Here is an 18806-nt window from a genome sequence, read left to right on the forward strand (position 1 = left end):
AAACTAAGTTAGTTTTTGGAGTGCTCTTCATCTATTCATAAATTTGTCACTACACAACAGAACATACCTTATTTTATATTAGTGTACATTTATTTAATGTCAGATACATTTACATAAATACTTCCCCTTGTATTTTATGTAATATTAAATCTTAGACGTATGTTGCTCCTATTAAGGTCTATCTATATCAAAAAATGGTAACTTTTGGGATTTATTTTCACTTTAATACTTCACTTTCAATTGCACTAATGTTGTGCTCATAACCAGGAATGATTCCATTGGTATTTATGCGTATAGCAAGATTGTCAAGACTTTGTCATTACCTGTTTTAAAAAATATTTTTGATGAATTTGTGTTTGGATAGAAATCTATAAATTAAAAGTTGATTTGTAATTTTTGCAGGTGCTGGCAGGAGATTTTCCACATTTACTTATTCATGGCCCCTCTGGTTCTGGAAAGAGAACAATCATTAATTGTTTACTTCACGAGCTTTATGGACCAGGAGTTGAAAGACTGAGGATGGAACAGTCAAGCTATATGGTATTTTGAGTTACACACATTAATTATATTTGTGTTGCTTGTTATTTCAGTATTAATAGTATAGATGCAAGGGAAGCGGGTATTACCAGAGTATGCAGATACTGAAAGAATCAAGTAATTCTTGTATGCAACTCTGACACGTAAATACAGTGGTAGGCCCTATGTCTGAAGAAAGGAACTCGTGTAATGTACACTGTGTGGTCCACAGCACTGGACTTTGTTTCACGGAAGGTATCATCAACACGTTAAGTAGCTGTGGTGTAGAATGTGCCGGTATGCCAGTACTTATTTTATTTTTGTATATGGCCCAGTCAGGAAATTAATTTTGTGGATATGGTGTGCAGTCACTGTAGCCACAGTTCCATTTTATTTTGTCATCATTTTGAATGTAATATTTTTGCTTTGGAAAGCTATTAGTTTTTCTCTCAGATCTGGAGAACATGTGACTTACTGATCAGATGCTAACAGTTGCAAAAAGAAGAAGTCACATTCGAACTGTTCGCTGTTGCCAATTCCTGGTCTGGTTTTCTTTCTTGACATGTTTGGACCCTGAACCCCAGGTCTGGCCCTGTTATTTCGCATTTCATCAGACATGATAACCACACCAAAAAAATGCACTTAAAGCAATGGTAACAAAATGCACACTTTTCATACACAGCTCTAGACAAACACTACTGGATCCTTTCACACAAGACGTTCACCTATTCAGTTATCATCTTTATCAGTGCTGGTACAAGGCCCAAGCGACAAAAGATGCCGCTTGGAGCACCGAGCTGAGAGGTTTGCCAAAGGTGCCACAACTTCCGAGATTTCTATATGTGAAACCACAATTAGTAGCTGCTGCTTGGGGCACCAAGCTGAGAGGGGCACCAGTTTTGTCCAACTGCAAGACCTATGTGCAGTGCATATCACAATTGATGAAATTATATGGGGGAAAAGGGGGAAGGAGAGGGGCAGCAAATGATAAGGTGCTTGTGTGGAAAAAATGTTCTCAAACTTGCCCTGATCATTATCACAAAGATCAGCCTACAGTAGTTAAGCTTCATACAACATTGCATGAGACTGAACTTTTTGAAGACCATATCATAGCTGCAACTGATCCCTTTTTTTTTTTTTTTTTTTTTTTTTTTTTTTTTTTTTTTTTTTTTTTTTTTTTGTTAAGTCAGCAAGTCAGCAGTCAACTGACTGGCTTAAGGCAGCCTGCCACGAACTCTTCTCCTGTGCCAACCTTTCCATCTCAGAGTCGCACTTCCAGCCTACGTCCTCAATTATTTGCGAAATATATCCCAACCTCTGTCTTCCTCTTCAGTTTTTATCCTCTACAGCTTCCTCTACTGCCCTGGAAACTATATCTCTTTTGGTCAGAATGCCCTTTTTGCCATTGCTAGTCTGCTTTTTATTTCCTCCTTGCTCCGACATCATGCCCTATTTCGCCACCTAGGTAGCAGAATTCCTTAGCTTCATCTACTTTATGATCACAGTTTAGGATGTTCAGTTTCTCGCTGTTATCTCTTCTGCTACCCTTATTTATTTCGTCTTTCTTTGATTTAGTCTCAGTCCATATTCTGTACTCAATAGACTGTTCATTCCATTCAACACATCTTGTAATTCTTTTTCATTTTCCCTGAGGATCATCAGCAAATCTTATCATTGGTACTGTTTCACTTTTAATTTTAATTCCACTCTTGAACCCTTTGTTTATTTTTGTCATTGCTTCTTTGATGTATAGACTGAACAGCAGTGGCAAAAGACAACGTCCCTGTCTTACACCCTTTTTCAATTTGTGCACTTCGTTCTTGGTCCTCCACTTTTACTTTTCCCTCGTGGTTGTGGTTCTTGTTGATATTGTATATTATCCACCTTTCTCTATAGATCATCCCTTTTTTTTTTTTCAGGATTCTGAACGTCTTGCACCATTTTACATTATCGAACACTTTTTCCAGGTTGACAAATCCTGTGAACGTGTCTTGATTTTACCTTTAGTCTTGTTTCCATTATTAACAGCAACATCAGAATTACCTCTCTTGTGCCTTTTCCTTTCCTAAAGCCAAACTGATCGTTATCTAGCACATCCTCAATTTTCTTTTTCATTCGTCTGTATATTATTGTGGTCAGCAACTTGGTTGCATGACTGTTAAGTTGATTGTGCGATAATTCTCGCACTTGTCAGCTCTGGCCTTATTGGAATTGTGTGGATGATGTTTTTCCGAAAGTCAGATGGTATGTCACCTGATGCATACATTCTACACACCAATGTGATATAATCGTTTTGTTGTCACTTCCCCAATGATTTTAGAAATTCTGATGGGATGTTATCTATACCTTCTGCCTTATTTGATTTTAAGTCTTTCAAAGATATTCTAAATTCTGATTCTAATACTGGATCACCTATCTCTTCTATATCGACTCTTGTTTCTTCTTCTATCACGCCATCAGATAAGTTCTCTTCCTCATAGAGGTCCTCAGTGTATTCTCTCCACCTATCCACTCTCTCCTCAACATTTAACAGCAGAATTCCCACTGGCAATGTTACCTCCGTTGCTTTTAATTTCACTGATGGTTGTTTTGACTTTTCCATATACTGAATCATTGGTTCCAACTAACATTTCTGTTTTTTGATTTCTTCACATTTTCATCTAGCCATTTCACCTTAGGTTCTGCGCATTTTCTGTTTATTTCATTCCTAAGAGACTTGTATTTCTGTATTCCTGAATTTCCGTGAACCTCTTTGTACTTCCTTCTTTCGTTGATCAACTGAAGTACTTCTTCTGTTACACATAGTTTCTTCGCAGTCAGCTTTCTTGTACCTGTTGTTTTCTGTCCAACTTCTGTGACCGCCCTTTTTACAGGTGTCCATTCCTCTTCAACTGAACTGCCTACTGAGCTATTCATTATCGCAGTATCTTTAGAAAAGATCTCAGAAAACTCTTCATTCCTTAGTAGCTTAGTATCCACATTTTTGCGCATTGTTTATTCCTGACTAGTCTCTTAAACTTTAGCATATTCTTCATCATTATCAAATTGTGATCTGTGTCTGCATTTGCCCTGGGCATGCATTACAATCCAGTATCTGATTTTGGAATCTCAGCTCGGCCTTGATGCGATACAACTGAAATCGTGCTGTATCTCCCAGCCTTTTCCAAGTATACCTCTCCTCTTGTGGCTCTGAATAGAGTGTTTGCTATTACCAACTGAAATTTATTGCAGAACTCAATTAGTCTTGCTCTTCTCTCATTCCTAGTGCCAAGCCCATACTCTTCCATATCTCTCTCTTCTGCTCTTTCCCCTACAACTTCATTCCAATCCCCCATGACAATTAGATATTCATCTCCCTTTATTTACTGAATTATCTGTTCAACATCCTCATAAACTTTCTCTCCTCATCTTCTGTTTGCAATATCTGCGTGTATATCTGAAGTATTGTTGTTGGTGTTGGTTTGTTGTCGATTCTGATGAGAACAATCCTATCACTGAACTGTTCATGGTATCTCACACTCTATCGTACCTTCCCATTCATAATGAATCCTACTCCTGTTATTCCATTTTGTGCTGCAGTTTAGTATTACCCTATACCCATCTGACCAGAAATCCTTGTCTTCTTTCCATTTGACTTCCCTGACACCCACTGTATCTAGATTGAGCCTTAGCAGCTCCATTTTCTGATTGTCTAGCATCCCTACCACAAAAAGACATTATTGTTGTGTTGGTTATTAAATCTTTATCTCATGGTCACCTCCCTCTTGGCAGTCCCCTCCCAGAGATCTGAATGGGGTACTATTCCAGAATCTTTTGCTGATGGAGAGATCATCATGCCACTTTTCAGTTACAAGTCACATGTCCTGTGTATACATGTTTTGTGTCTTTAATGCAGTGGTTTTCATTGCCTTCTTCGTCGTCTTGCGGTTTGACGTTGCTGATTCTTCTGCCCTTTAGGGACAATTTGTCATCTTAGGGCAAGAGAGTGCCTGAACTTCTTTCCGCTCCTCCGCACTCTTTCACCAGGCTGTTGGGAGAATGAGGGAGACTTCTTATGCCGGAAGCTTTCAGCTGTCATTGCTGATGATTTGTATTCAGAATTTAAGCAGTGCCAGGGTTCGAACCCGAGACTGAGGGCATTTTGATTGCTAATCAGAGACGCAACCCCTAGACCATGGGTGCTGATTCTATAGAGGCATAAATAGAACACTACATGATGAAATGATACTGTAGTTCACTGGTTAATGTGCAGTCCTGATGTGCAAAAGATCACGGGTTTGAATCTAATAATGAGACTATTTTTTTTTTTAAATCTTTATCAAAATGAATGATTGTCATTATTTTGAACTGATTATTTTAAATCTACTTTTTTCATATTTAATATTTTCTCATGTCATTTTTATCATCGTATTGACTTTTTATTTGCTCTTATTTTTACTTCATATCATTCATTTTACATTTGGAATCAGCCTGTTTCTCCTAAACCTGTAGCTGAGAGTCAGGCAGGACTGCTCATCACTTGGTATCATGTCAGCTTGTGTGGCCAGTATGAGGATTGTTTCAGGTAGCTGATGAAAGTGAAACATTTCATTTTGCTTTTAGTGCTGAAATTGGAATTTTTCATCGTGAGTTTGCTCACAAAGGCCAGCTTTAATCACCGTTATCAAAGTGGGCATGATCAGCAGTTCTGCCGCAGGTTGCTGACCAGTGTTTTATCATATACATAGCACATCACAAGGTTGTGGTTAGGTTAGGACATGAGTTTAAATCCATAGCTACAAAATGCATTGTCTGCCGCTGTTCAGTCACTGATTACTTAAAGTCAGTTGTGGACAGAGCATCTCACATTCCCACCATATCTAATGGCAACCACTTCCAACAGTGCTCTGCTTTACATGAACAGCAAACACAGAGGGACCTGCCATGTATGAGTATCACTTTGGACCAAGCGGCAGCTAATGTGGCAACGCTATAGCAGCAACTTACAGAAGTCAGCTGTCAAGTAATTTTGATTGGACTATAGGGCAGGGTTCTCAGGCATACATAGTGTGTCCATACAATACACCCCCAGTGCAGTGAGAGTTTGTGTATGGGATCTGAAATCCAGTGTGGGCACTAGCCATGGAATATCTGAATATCTGCAACTACCTTTTCTGTCCTCGAAAGTCTTCTATTGGTGTGAAATTTATATTCACTAGGCATTCAGTGGAATGTGATAAAACAACGATTTGGCCTATGGAGATATACATTGCAGGAAAATATTATGAGCTGGGACAGAAACTATCAGTTGGATTACATATGGAATCCCATTATTTCTGCAGTTTGCTGTCAGCGAAGATGACAAAATATTTTGCAAGCATACCAAGCAAAGTGGCACAGTGGTTAGCACTATGGACTTTCATTTAGGAGGACGGCAGTTCAAATCTCTGACCAACCATTGAAATTTAGGTTTTCTGTAGTTACTCTAAATCACTTACGATAAATGATGAGTTGAATGCTTCCAATTTTATTCTCCACCTTGCTCCAATCAAATCTTGTGGTTTGCCTTGAATGACCTCATTGTTGGCAGCATGTTAAATACTAATCTTCTTTGCTTTCTTCCAAGCTACTGTAGTCTCAGTCTCCTTGGGCTTAAGGGAAAGTCACGAGAAATACCATTCGGTTTATCTGCATATCCACCATGCGTATCTGCTTGACAAGGTTGAGAAAGAGCATATTCCACTTTAGATCATATGCATGTATTTATGTGAGAGTAATGCCATTTGTCTCTTGTAAGCTGTTACCATTGACTTTGTTGTATACTTGCAGTGCCAGGCATTTGTTGTTGGGGTTTTTTTTTTTTTTTTTTTTTTTTTTTTTTTTTTTTTTTTTTTTTTTTGCTGCATTTACGCATTGTTTTCACTGAAGTAATGAGTTGCCAGTCTCGCAGTTATGCATACTTGAAGTTAGGTCTGAGAGTACTTTCCTGTAATACTACACATGGATCTCTTGAATGCAGCACTTTCTGTGTTATTGTTGTGACAGTATACATGTAGTGTTAAGGATCAGAATCTACATTCCTGTGAAAATGGCATGTTCCAACGTACCTATATTAGTACTCAACACTTATTTTCTCTTCTGTGAGTTTTATTATGAATATAAATGGTAGGGTCTATGCCTAGAGAGGAAGTGAACCAATCTTTTTCAGCCTACTTCGCTCTGTAATGTTTGATAGGAGTGAACACCCTCTATTGTCTGCCCTGTTTAGCTACATTCATTGCTGTTACTTGCCCACAATTCTTTGTATTTCATTTCCGCAGCTCAGTAACTCTTCAGACAGTGTCTGCACTTTCCCTGTTTTCTTTCCTGAGCCAATACATGGCTCTGCTGCTTTCTGTTTGCAGAAATTTTTAAGATAAGTTGAGTTTCTGTTGGTATTGTTCTATACTCACAGGTCTCTTGCGTCTTTAGCAGAACCTTTCCTGGCCCAGGCAGTGGTGGTTCCAAATAGAAGTCAGGACTGGTTCACTGTGTTGACGAATACTTGACTCTGAACTACGGCAATACTGGAAATTTTCTACATGATTTTGAATCTCTTTTTGCACAAGATAGAGGTCAAAATACTGACAGACATGTTCTTTGAGTGACCAATTATTGAGACAGATAATTTGAGTTCATAGCCTACAGAAATTCCCTGTGTGTTTCATTGTGTTGCCTGTGCAGCAGCTCTGCTTCAGCACCAATGTTTCTTCACAGTTCCTTTTGAGTTGAGCTATGGAAGCCATGGAAATGTTGAGCTGCAAGTCGTCTGTGTATGCCATGTACCAACTACTTGTACGTTACATTCGTTACATTAAAAGTTGTTCCAGTAGATCATGAATACAAACTTTCGCAACAATGTGGAATGTGCCATTTTAACATAATTTTTCTTTACACAATACAGTTTTTTCTTCTTCTTTTTTTTCAGTTGCTACTTCGTACCCAAAAATTCATGTGTTGAGTAGAAGGGTTCCAAAATCCTTTTAATTTGCTTTTAAATGCTGATTGGCTATCTGTCAGACTTTTAATGCTATTTGGCAAATGACCAAAGATTTCTGTGCCCAAGTCAGATTTAGCCCAGAGTAGTGAAGATCATCCTTCCTTCTGGTGTTGTAGCTATTATTTTTGAATTGGAATGGGTTTTTAAAAATAAATTTCATAAGTGAAGATATGAGTTGCGAAGGTACTGTGAATATCCCGAGTTTCTTAAATGTCTGCAAGGTGATCTTGGGTGGGCTCCAGCTATTGTACTGATCCCCCTTTTTTGCGCAATGAATACTTTTTCTCGTAATGATGAATTACCCCAAAATATGATGCCATTTAAAAGCAGTGAATGAAAATAGGCATAGTAGGCTACTGTATTCACAAGTAATTATGCAAAGAAAGGTGGCTTGGCACATTACGACATGCATACGAGTCTACTGAAATAGTCTGATCACTTTGTGCAACAGCATCTTGATTTCTTAAACTTTTGTCTCGTTGTGAGGGATATTTTGTATTCAGTAATGTCCATGTCATCCAGAACTGCATTCATGCAACCACCTAATTTATGCGACCTTCTATTACAGCCTTGTGTTAAGTAACCTGTGACAGACTTTTGGTGTTATTAATGTACCGATTCCGAGTGTCGACTTTATCCTTTAATGTAATGATGAGTTGTCATATGATGTCATTTGTTTGCAGACAGAAAGAGAACAGAACATTGACAACATTTCTTTTGCATCTGTATTAGTTTTTGGAACACAGGTTGTGATGAACTGAAATGTAATGTAACCTGAGGCTTACGTTAGGTTGGGACATTACAGTTTACTGGTGGGTTGGTGATGCCAATGAATGTGAATGCAAAATCTTAGATGTGCTGACTTACTGATCGTGCTGTAGCACGCGGTTATGTTGATAAGTGACAGTTCGGTTATGAGTTGTCAAAGTGGTATTGAGCACTGCAATTAATCTGACTTGCATCAGAAAACAAAACATCATTCTGAAACGTAGACAAAGATGCGTAATCAGCATGGAAAATATTTTTACATTTAGTATTGTCGCTATGAATTGCACAGTTTATCATAATTTTTCTCATATTATAAACCCCAAATACCATTAGGGATGGCACATAAGTGTAGAAATCCTAGGGTCCCTGCCAAATTTTTAGGTGACAGATATACATAATATAGTATTTTGCACACTTCAGTCGGATAAATACTGGTGTAGCATGAGCTGCATTGCCCCAGAAGATTATGCCATAAAACAGTACTAAATGAAAGTCTGAAAAGTGTACTAGCAATGCTGCTTGCATATCAACATAGTGATAGAGATTTATGAGAGCATCATGGACAGAACCGAGCTTTTTGGTTAGCATATTCAGCAGTTCAGTTCAGTTTATTACCCAGCTTTGTGAATGGATGAGGCCGCAAAGTGCAGTTTCCTACAAAATTAAACTGAAAACAATGTTTAATAATCAGAAAAGTTAATAATACAACCACTTTCTAGTATTTATCTATTATATGTAATTTTTATAAATGAGACAGTATATTTTGTTTGAAATTTGTAGATGGGCCATTTCATACCAGGTGGTCTAATTTCAGAAAAAGTTTCCTTGTGACCATCTCAGATTTTGCTGAAATTTTGTGTGAACATTTCCGCATGTTCTCAAAGAACATTAGTAAAGTTTTACTTTCACGACTTTAAAACTTGCAGTCATTTGTTTGATCACACAGTGCAGCTACAAACAGTGCACCTGTCTCTTTTCAACAACTGAGAGACATATCTCTGGCAATATTTTCTTGAAAGGAACAAAACTAGACCATCTTGCACAACTTTTTGCACTATCTTCAGCGGAATAAAAAAAGGTTTTCTAGGGTGATGTGCGTAAAAGGTACTGAATTTAATCGCTGAAAGGAGAAAACATAAAAATTTAATAAATGAAGCAGATGAAAGGGAATACAAATGTTTAAAAAATGAGATCATAAGGAAGTGTAAAATGGCTAAGCTGGAATGGCTAGAGAACAAATGTAAGAATGTAGAAGCATGTATCACTAGGGGTAAGATAGATGCTGCCTACAGAAAAATTAAAGAGATCTTTGGAGAAAAGAGAACCACCTGTATGAACATCAAGAGCTCAGATGGAAAACCAGTCCTAAGCAAAGAATGGAAAGCAGAAAGGTGGAAGGAGTATATAGAGGTTCTGTACAAGGAAGATGTATGTGAGGGCAATTTTATGTAAATTGAAGGGGATGTAGATGAAGATGAGAAGGGAGATATAATACTACATGAAGAATTTGACAAAGTAGTGAAAGACTCAGTTGAAACAAGGCTACAGGAGTAGACAACTTCCGTTAGAACTACTGATAGCCTTGCGAGAGCCAGCCATGACAAAACTCTTCCAACTGGTTAGGAAGATGTATGAGACAGGGTAAATACCCTCAGACTTCAAGAAGAATATACTAATTCCGATTTCAAAGAAAGCAGATTCCGACAGGTTTGAAAATTACTGAACTATCAGTTCAGTAACTTTGAGGTGTGCCAATGACATTGTAATTCTGTCAGGGACAGCAGAGGACTTGGAAGAGCAGTTGAACAGAATGGGCAGTGTCCTGAAAGGAGGATACAAGATGAACATCAACAAAAGCAAAATGAGGATAATGGAATGTAGTCTAATTAAATTAGATTAGGAAACAGGACACTTAAAATAGTAGATGAGTTTTGATATTTGAGAAGCAAAATAACTGATAGTTGAAGGGAGAGGATATAAAATGTAGACTGTCAATTAATAGAAAAGATTTTTTGAAGAAGAGAAATTTGTTAGCATCAAATAAAGATTTAAGCGTCAAGAAGCCCTTTCTGAAAGTATTTGTAGAGAGTGTAGGCATGTGTGGAACTGAACATGAATGATAAACATTTCAGACAAGAAGAGAACAGAAACTTTTGAAATGTGGTGTTACAGAAGATGCTCAGGATGAGATGGGTAGAGCACGTAACTAATGAGGAGGTACATCTACATGATTACTCTGCAATTCACATTTAAGTGCTTGGCAGAGGGTTCATCGAACCACAATCATACTATCTCTCTACCAGTCCACTCCCAAACAGCGCGCGGGAAAAACAAACACCTAAACCTTTCTGTTCGAGCTCTGATTTATCTTATTTTATTTTGATGATCATTCCTACCTATGTAGGTTGGGCTCAACAAAATATTTTCGCATTCGGAAGAGAAAGTTGCTGACTGAAATTTCGTAAATAGATCTCGCCGTGACGAAAAACGTCTTTGCTTTAATGACTTCCATCCCAACTCGCGTATCATATCTGCCACACTCTCTCCCCTATTACGTGATAATACAAAACGAGCTGCCCCTTTTTTTTTTGCACCCTTTCGATGTCCTCCGTCAATCCCACCCGGTAAGGATCCCACACCGCGCAGCAATATTCTAACGGAGGACGAAAGAGTGTAGTGTAAGCTGTCTCTTTAGTGGACTTGTTGCATCTTCTAAGTGTCCTGCCAATGAAACGCAACCTTTGGCTCGCCTTCCCCACAATATTATCTATGTGGTCTTTCCAACTGAAGTTGTTCGTAATTTTAACACCCAGGTACTTAGTTGAATTGACAGCCTTGAGAATTGTACTATTTATCGAGTAATCGAATTCCAACGGATTTCTTTTGGAACTCATGTCGATCACCTCACACTTTTCGTTATTTAGCGTCAACTGCCACCTGCCACACCATACAGCAATCTTTTCTAAATCGCTTTGCAACTGATACTGGTCTTCGGATGACCTTACTAGACGTTAAACTACAGCATCATCTGCGAACAACCTAAGAGAACTGCTCAGATTGTCACCCAGGTCATTTATATAGATCAGCAACAGCAGAGGTCCCAGGACACTTCCCTCCCTGGGGAACACCTGATATCACTTCAGTTTTACTCGATGATTTGCCGTCTATTACTACGAACTGCGACCTTCCTGACAGGAAATCACGAATCCAGCCACACAACTGAGACGATACCCCATAGGCCCGCAGGTTGATTAGAAGTCGCTTGTGAGGAACGGTGTCAAAAGCTTTCCGGAAATCTAAAAATACGGAATCAACTTGAGATCCCCTGTCGATAGCAGCCATTACTTCGTGCGAATAAAGAGCTAGCTGCGTTGCACAAGAACGATATTTTCTGAAATCATGCTGATTACGTATCAATAGATCGTTCCCTTCGAGGTGGTTCATAATGTTTGAATACAATTTATGCTCCAAAACCCTACTGCAAACCGACGTCAATTATATAGGTCTGTAATTCAATGGATTACTCCTACTACCCTTCTTAAACACTGGTGTGACCTGCGCAATTTTCCAATCTGTAGGTACAGCTCTATCGGTGAGCGAGCGGTTGTATATGATTGCTAAGTAGGGAGCTATTGTATCAGCGTAATCTGAAAGGAACCTAATCGGTATACAATCTGGACCTGAAGACTTGCCCGTATCAAGCGGTTTGAGTTACTTCGCAACCTTTAAGGTATCTACTTTTAAGAAACTTATGCTAGCAGCTGTTCGTGTTTCAAATTCTGGAATATTCCATTCGTCTTCCCTGGTGAAGGAATTTCAGAAAACTGTGTTCAATAACTCTGCTTCAGCGGCACAGTCTTCGGTAACAGTACCATCGGCACTGCGCAGCGAAGATGTTGACTGCGTCTTGCCGCTTGTGTACTTTACATACGACCAGAATTTCTTCGGATTTTCTACCAAATTTCGAGACAATGTTTCGTTGTGGAACCTATTAAAGGCATCTCGCATTGAAGTCGGTGCCAAATTTCGCGCATCTGTAAATTTTAGACAATCTTCGGGATTTTGCATTCTTCTGGACTTTGCATGCTTTTTCCGTTGTCTCTGCGACAGCGTTCAGACCTGTTATGTGTACCATGAGGGATCAGTTCCATATCTTACCAATTTATGAGGTATTAATCTCTCAATTGCTGTTGCTGCTATATCTTTGAATTTGAGCCACATCTCATCTACATTTGCATAGTCAGTTCGGGAGGAATGGAGATTGTCTCTTAGGAAGGCTTCTAGTGACACTTTATCCGCTTTTTTAAATAAAATTATTTTGCGTTTGTTTCTGGTGGATTTGGAAGAAACGGTATTGAGCCTAGCTACAACGACCTTGTGATCACTAATCCCTGTATCGGTCGTGATGCTCTCTATTAGCTCTGGATTGTTTGTGGCTAAGAGTTCAAGTTTGTTTCCGCAACCATTTACAATTCGCGTGGGTTCGTGGACTAACTGCTTGAAATAATTTTCGGAGAAAGCATTTAGGACAATCTCGGAAGATGTTTTCTGCCTGCCACCGGTTTTGAACAAGTATTTTTGCCAAGATATCGAGGGAAGGTTGAAGTCCCCACCAACTATAATCGTACGAGTGGGGTATTTATTTGTCACGAGACTCAAATTTTCTCTGAACTGTTCAGCAACTATATCATTGGAGTCTGGGGGTCGGTAGAAGGAGCCAATTATTAACTTCCTAAAAAACCGCCCTGTCCACGCCACACAGCCTCCGCTACCCATGTAGCCGCCAGCTGAGTGTAGTGAACTCGTGACCTATTCAGTGGAACCCGAAACCCCACCGCAAGTCAAGGAATCTGCAGCCAACATGGTCGCAAAACCGACTGAGCCTCTGATTCGGCTCTCCACCAAAGGTCCGCAGTCGGTTCTGTCAACGACGCTGCAGAAGGTGAGCTCTGCCGTCATCTCATAAGCAAGACCGGCAGACTTCACCAAATCAGATATCCGCTGGAATCCAGAGAGAATTTCCTCAGATCCAAAGCGACACATGTCATTAGTGCCGACATGTGCCACCTCCTGCAGCTGGCTGCACCCTATGCTCTGCATGGCATCCGGAAGGACCCTTTCCACGTCAGGAATGACTCCACCCGGAATGCACACAGAGTGCACACTGGATTTCTTCCCCTCCTTAGCCGCCATATCCCTAAGGGGTCCCATTACACGCCTAAAATTGGAGCTCCCAACTACCAATAGGCCTACCCTCTGCGATTGCCTGGACCTTGAAAGCTGAGAATCATCCTCTGAAACAGGGCAGGCAGCTGCATCTGGCTCAGCCAGAGGCAGTACCTGAAACCTGTTTGTCAGACGCACTGGGGAGGCTTTCTGATCAGCCTCCGGGGATGTCTTTCGCTGCCTGCCACGCCTTGGAACGACCTCCCAATCAACCACAGGCGAGGGCTCAGCCCCACTACGGGCAGCAATCGGGGCAACCACAGTGGTTCTATGGTTTGGAGTTGGCTGCTTACAGGAGTGTGGCACCAAAAGAGCCAAAAACATTCTGGCCATTGCCACATCCTTACCTTTCAGTCTGAGCTTTTATAAGGACCAGCAGCTGCAGCTTCACCCCCATCGTGGACTTATTGCTACAGTGATTTACCACCTTGCAGTGAGTAGCGGTTTAGTTGTTCATCACCTTGAACAGAACACAGCAATATTGCAAGCATGTGCTCATTGTTGTATTCACTTGGTGCGTGGATATATCTCACTCGACAGCCGCAAATCGGTGGTGCCAGGCTTGTGGTGACGTTCATAAGATTCATCGGAACCTCCTCCATTGTCACCTTGATCTGGTCTCTTGGTTCAGTACTTTCTCCCCAGCTTGACCATAGTTCCTGTTTCACTCATGTGCTTTGTGTCATTTATTATTGTGTAACACCAACAAAGGCTGTCGTCAGCAGTGTATTGTGTTTTGCTTAGTTCTAATTTCAGAAGTTGTATTTCCCAGTACCTGACAAATGAGGAACCTCCTGCAAAAAGGAACACTGCTAATGCCTTAATGTGTTGGAATATTGGGTAGATAATAAATTTAAAATCTCAGCAGCCTTTTAACATGTACCACTCCCATAAACTAGGGTAATCTCTTTCCATTTTTGCCGACTAGTACTGCAACAGCTGTGGATGGCAGTAGGGTGAGGTAGACACATCTTGTCTGGTAGGGCATAGGGCAAGTTCAGTTTACAAATATCATGCCCTTGGCTGTGTATGCCACTGGAGGGGTGAGTGCAGCTGCAGTTGGGGTGGTGGTTTGATGGCTGTCAGGAGAATAAGCAGAGGGCTAGGTTTGATTGTATTGGGGATGGCATACTTCCTTTATGCAGCTTGGAATTCAGATTTTCAAATAAATCTGTAGTATATTGGTTACATTGTTGTGTAACTGAACTATTTTCACTCTTTGGATTAGCAGCCCTTAGTTTTTTTCAACTCTTGTGGGAACTTCAGCTGTCTCCCATCAGAGCTTGAAGATAATTGATTCCAATGTAATACAGTTTGCATGTGGAGCTTGGAACTTTTAACGTCTTTCTGTATTTAAATAAATTCATAAATACTTAAATTTGCTCTTGCCAGCTTTAATATATACTGAATGTATTATAAACTGTTTAATTAGTGACAGCTGCAGTAGACTTTCTGCATAGAGAATAAACATGGTAGCTAAAGATAAACTTTGTGCCTCAGCTACATTAATTTAATATGGTAGCGTCTTGAAGAGCGATATTGTTTCTATTTATTTGTTACAATTTAACAAGCTGTTCAACAGATCCATGTCCAACTATTGGACATAATATGGTGGCATGGACCCACCCGTAATTAGAGTGAAATATAAACTTTAAGTGTATTCATGTAGAGCCACGACCCATGTGCATCATAATTGTGGGTATGTGTCACAGATAGAATTTAGCTTTATTAAAATATAGGCACTAGAGCATTCTGTAGCATCTGCATATTAAAGAAGATAGTATGATGTTGGATAATAGAAATAAAGTTCACAGACTTTTTTTTAAAAAACCTTGTGAGGTATTTCTTTAGTAATAACTATTCTTCACTGCAAATGTGAATTTGACTCAACCAGCTAAGAGTTTATAGTTATGCTATCTGACTCTCTCGTGATGTTAGACGTTAAGCATGTACCTGTAGAGGTACGTACTTCTTTAGATCATAATTTTCCTCCGTTGAAGTCTACACCTCCAGGAATATATGCAGACAGCTACAAAATTTATACATCTTTCCTCAAACGGTTTCAAAACATATATAATTATGAGCGCATTCTTTGAGTTGTTAAGTTATGGCAAGTAATAGATATAATTATTTGCCTTATATTTCACATTGCCTTTTCAAACTGCATTCGATAATATATTGGTACGTCAGTGCCTGTGCACCTGGCCTATCAGTATGACAATTAAGATACAATAAATTCTCCACCCAATACTAATGTTAAGTAATGATGTACTCTGACCTGTTCGCTCAGATACCAACACTGGAAGATGTGGAAGAAGACAATGAACATCAAATAAAATAATTAATGAGTGTAATTCCTCCACAGGTAGTGTAAAAATGTACTGACTGTTTTATCTTTGCACATGAGTCTGAGTATACAAGAGAGTGTTTTAATTAATTAATTTGAAGCATTTCTTAAATCAACCAGGAGAAAGAAATCATGGAGTTGGTTCATGATGCTACTATTGCGACCATGTGTGCCACAGGTGCAACTATACCCTTTTTTCTGATCTTCTCTGACAGAAGCCCATATTAGGGCAGTCAGGAGAAATAACTAAGGCCTTTAGAGAACTTGTAATGGTGTTCTAGTGCAATGAACACCAACCCTCCATGACCAGTTCAGTTATATCCAAAACAATTCTGGACAAAGGCATATTAAAAGAAATGAGTGCTACATCTCACCTACTAGATTGCTCATCACATTCACTGACATACTTCCTGAGCCCTGATACGTTTTCAGTGTTCTCCTAGCCAGCACATATCTGTGGCACAGCTAATGAAGATGTTAGCAGTGACCCCTGGATACCGAGCGAGGTGGCGTAGTGGCTAGCACACTGGACTCGCATTCAGGAGGACGACGGTTCAATCCCGCGTCCGGCCGTCCTGATTTAGGTTTTCCGTGATTTCCCTAAATCACTCCAGGCAAATGCCGGGATGGTTCCTTTGAAAGGGCACGGCCGACTTCCTTCTCCGTCCTTCCCGAGACCGATGACCTCGCTGTTTGGTCTCTTCCCCCAAACCAACCAACCAACCAACCCCTGGATAGTATTGAACTTTAAAAGCACAACTTTTTGAAAAGGGTAGTTGCTACTCACCATATAGCAGATGCTGAGTTGCAGATAGGCACAACAAAAAGACTGTTACAAAATGAGCTTTCGGCCAACAAGGCCTTTCCCAAAATAAGATAAACACACACACACACACACACACACACACACACACACACACACACACAAACGAACGCAGCTCTGGCTTCAGATGCCAGAGACTGTGCTCATGTGTGTGTGAGTTGCGTGCGCGCGCACGCGCACACGCTTGTGTGTGTGTGTGTGTTCGGCAAAGGCCTTGGCCGAAAGCTCATTTAGTGACAGCCTTTTGGTTGTCCCTACTGGCAACTCAGCATCTCAGCTATATGGTGAGTAGCAACTATCCTTTTCATAGTATTGTTTCATTCCCTCCTAGATTTTGCATTGTTTAAAAGCACAACTTGTAGAGATGTTGTTTTCAGTAATTACAGACCATCATTGTCAACACCTTGAAACTTAAAGTGGCCCTTTTAATGAACTTGCAGCCGAATTTTAGCTTTATGCAATCAAATACTACGACACCTATGGAATAACAGTGAAAAGAAGGGTATAATGAAGAACAACTTGTGTAATAGGTAATTTGTGCAAATTGTTAGAAAGAATGGTTAACAGGTAACTGTATTGGCACCAGTAATCCAGAAAACTTCTATCTCAATTCAAATGTGGTTTTTGAGAATTCTGGCTGACCAGTAGCCATGTTCTGCGTGTAGAATACCCAGTCTGACTTGACTTTGTACACTGGTAACGTCTGACTGCATTGTTCTTACACCTACATAAAACAACTAACTACATGACCCTATAAAATTTTGCTCACTTTACATAGTATGTTTTTCAGGCTTGTCTACACATTTTTATACAGCACCTTTTGTTACTTTGGTTGATTTGGATCATGAGTGAGCATGACATTTAGGAATCAATATGTCCAAGAAACATTCTCCCACCAGGATCAGTACTCAGCACTACTTTCTTTGTGATAACAATTAATGATACCATAACCATTGTCGGACTTATTGTCTTATCAAGATTATATTTAGATGACTTCTGCTTATACTAAAGATCAGCATCACACATCGTTTTTTGGACAGCACATATTGTGAATTTATCTAAATGTAGACTGGAATGAATGTTTGGTATCTCTGATAGTAGCTGGTGATGCAATAGCTACTGTCAGCTGTGTTTCAGGTTTTTGGAGTAGAAAGTGAACATTTCGACAACATATAATGCTGTTAACCTCTGTATTGGTGTAGGGGATGAACACTGAGGAAGTACCGCCCACAGTAGTTCTTATCCCAAGGGATGTGATGCTTTGCTATATCCTTGAAGTAACATATATGATTAATTTCTTACCTCTTATCCCTATACCTCTGTCAGTCTAGAAACACACAAGTTTTCCCTTGCCATGTTTACATAATACACAGAGATTTGAGTCTTTACTCCTCAAGATATTTCATTAACTGATGTCAGTGCAGGACGAGCATGGAGGTAGTAATTAATTTTATTTCGAGTCGTCTGATTTTGTAATTTGTTCCAAGAGGATGATGATAAAATGCCATTTGTATCTGTCACTTTTTGCATCTCACAGGCTATGTTTATTGATGTAACAAGAAATGTTAAGTGTGTTGTAATCCACAAGTTGTTTTAAACACCTCAGTTTGTATATCTTTTTGATTCACAGACTCCATCAAATAAAAAAATTGAATTAATGACTTTAAGCAGTAATTACCACATTGAAGTGAATCCATGTGATGTTGGAATTTATGATAGAGTTGTCATACAAGAACTGATTAAAGGAGTAGCTCAGACTCATCAGCTTGACTTGCAAGGACTAAGGGATTTCAAAGGTATGTGAGAGTATACATTCACTCATTGCGATTGTGAACTGCAAGTTTCTAAGCAAAGTACCTTGTATGTATGGCTTTAGTTATCCAAGCTTGCAGAACTATGTATAGGATTTTGAATCATTCCAATGGAGAGTAAGAGGAAGGAAACTATTTTACTCCTCTTTACCCAGTTATTTTGGAAGAAAAGCCTCCGCAATATCCCATGATCTTGTGCTTTCATAATAGAATACAGTATATAATGCATACAACAATATTTTGACCTTTGGGTTATTATGTATGATTGTCTTCATTGCTGCATTTTAATTACATATT

General features: G+C 39.5%; 1 protein-coding gene across 3 annotated transcripts in view; it reads left to right on the forward strand.

The window, feature by feature from the left end:
- The window catches only part of LOC124795254 (replication factor C subunit 3), an 89884-nt gene that overhangs the window by 7685 nt on the left and 63393 nt on the right, over positions 1-18806 (forward strand). For all 3 annotated transcript variants that reach the window (XR_007016668.1, XM_047259199.1, XM_047259198.1), the window contains exons 2-3: positions 403-540; positions 18329-18494. Coding sequence is in view for 2 of the 3 variants with exons in the window: in XM_047259198.1 (XP_047115154.1) it covers positions 403-540; positions 18329-18494 (304 nt within the window). In the remaining variant the exon portion in view is untranslated. The remainder of the gene's footprint in view (positions 1-402; positions 541-18328; positions 18495-18806) is intronic.

The sequence above is a fragment of the Schistocerca piceifrons genome, chromosome 4 (genome assembly GCF_021461385.2).
Source record: "Schistocerca piceifrons isolate TAMUIC-IGC-003096 chromosome 4, iqSchPice1.1, whole genome shotgun sequence".
Taxonomy (NCBI): domain Eukaryota; kingdom Metazoa; phylum Arthropoda; class Insecta; order Orthoptera; family Acrididae; genus Schistocerca; species Schistocerca piceifrons.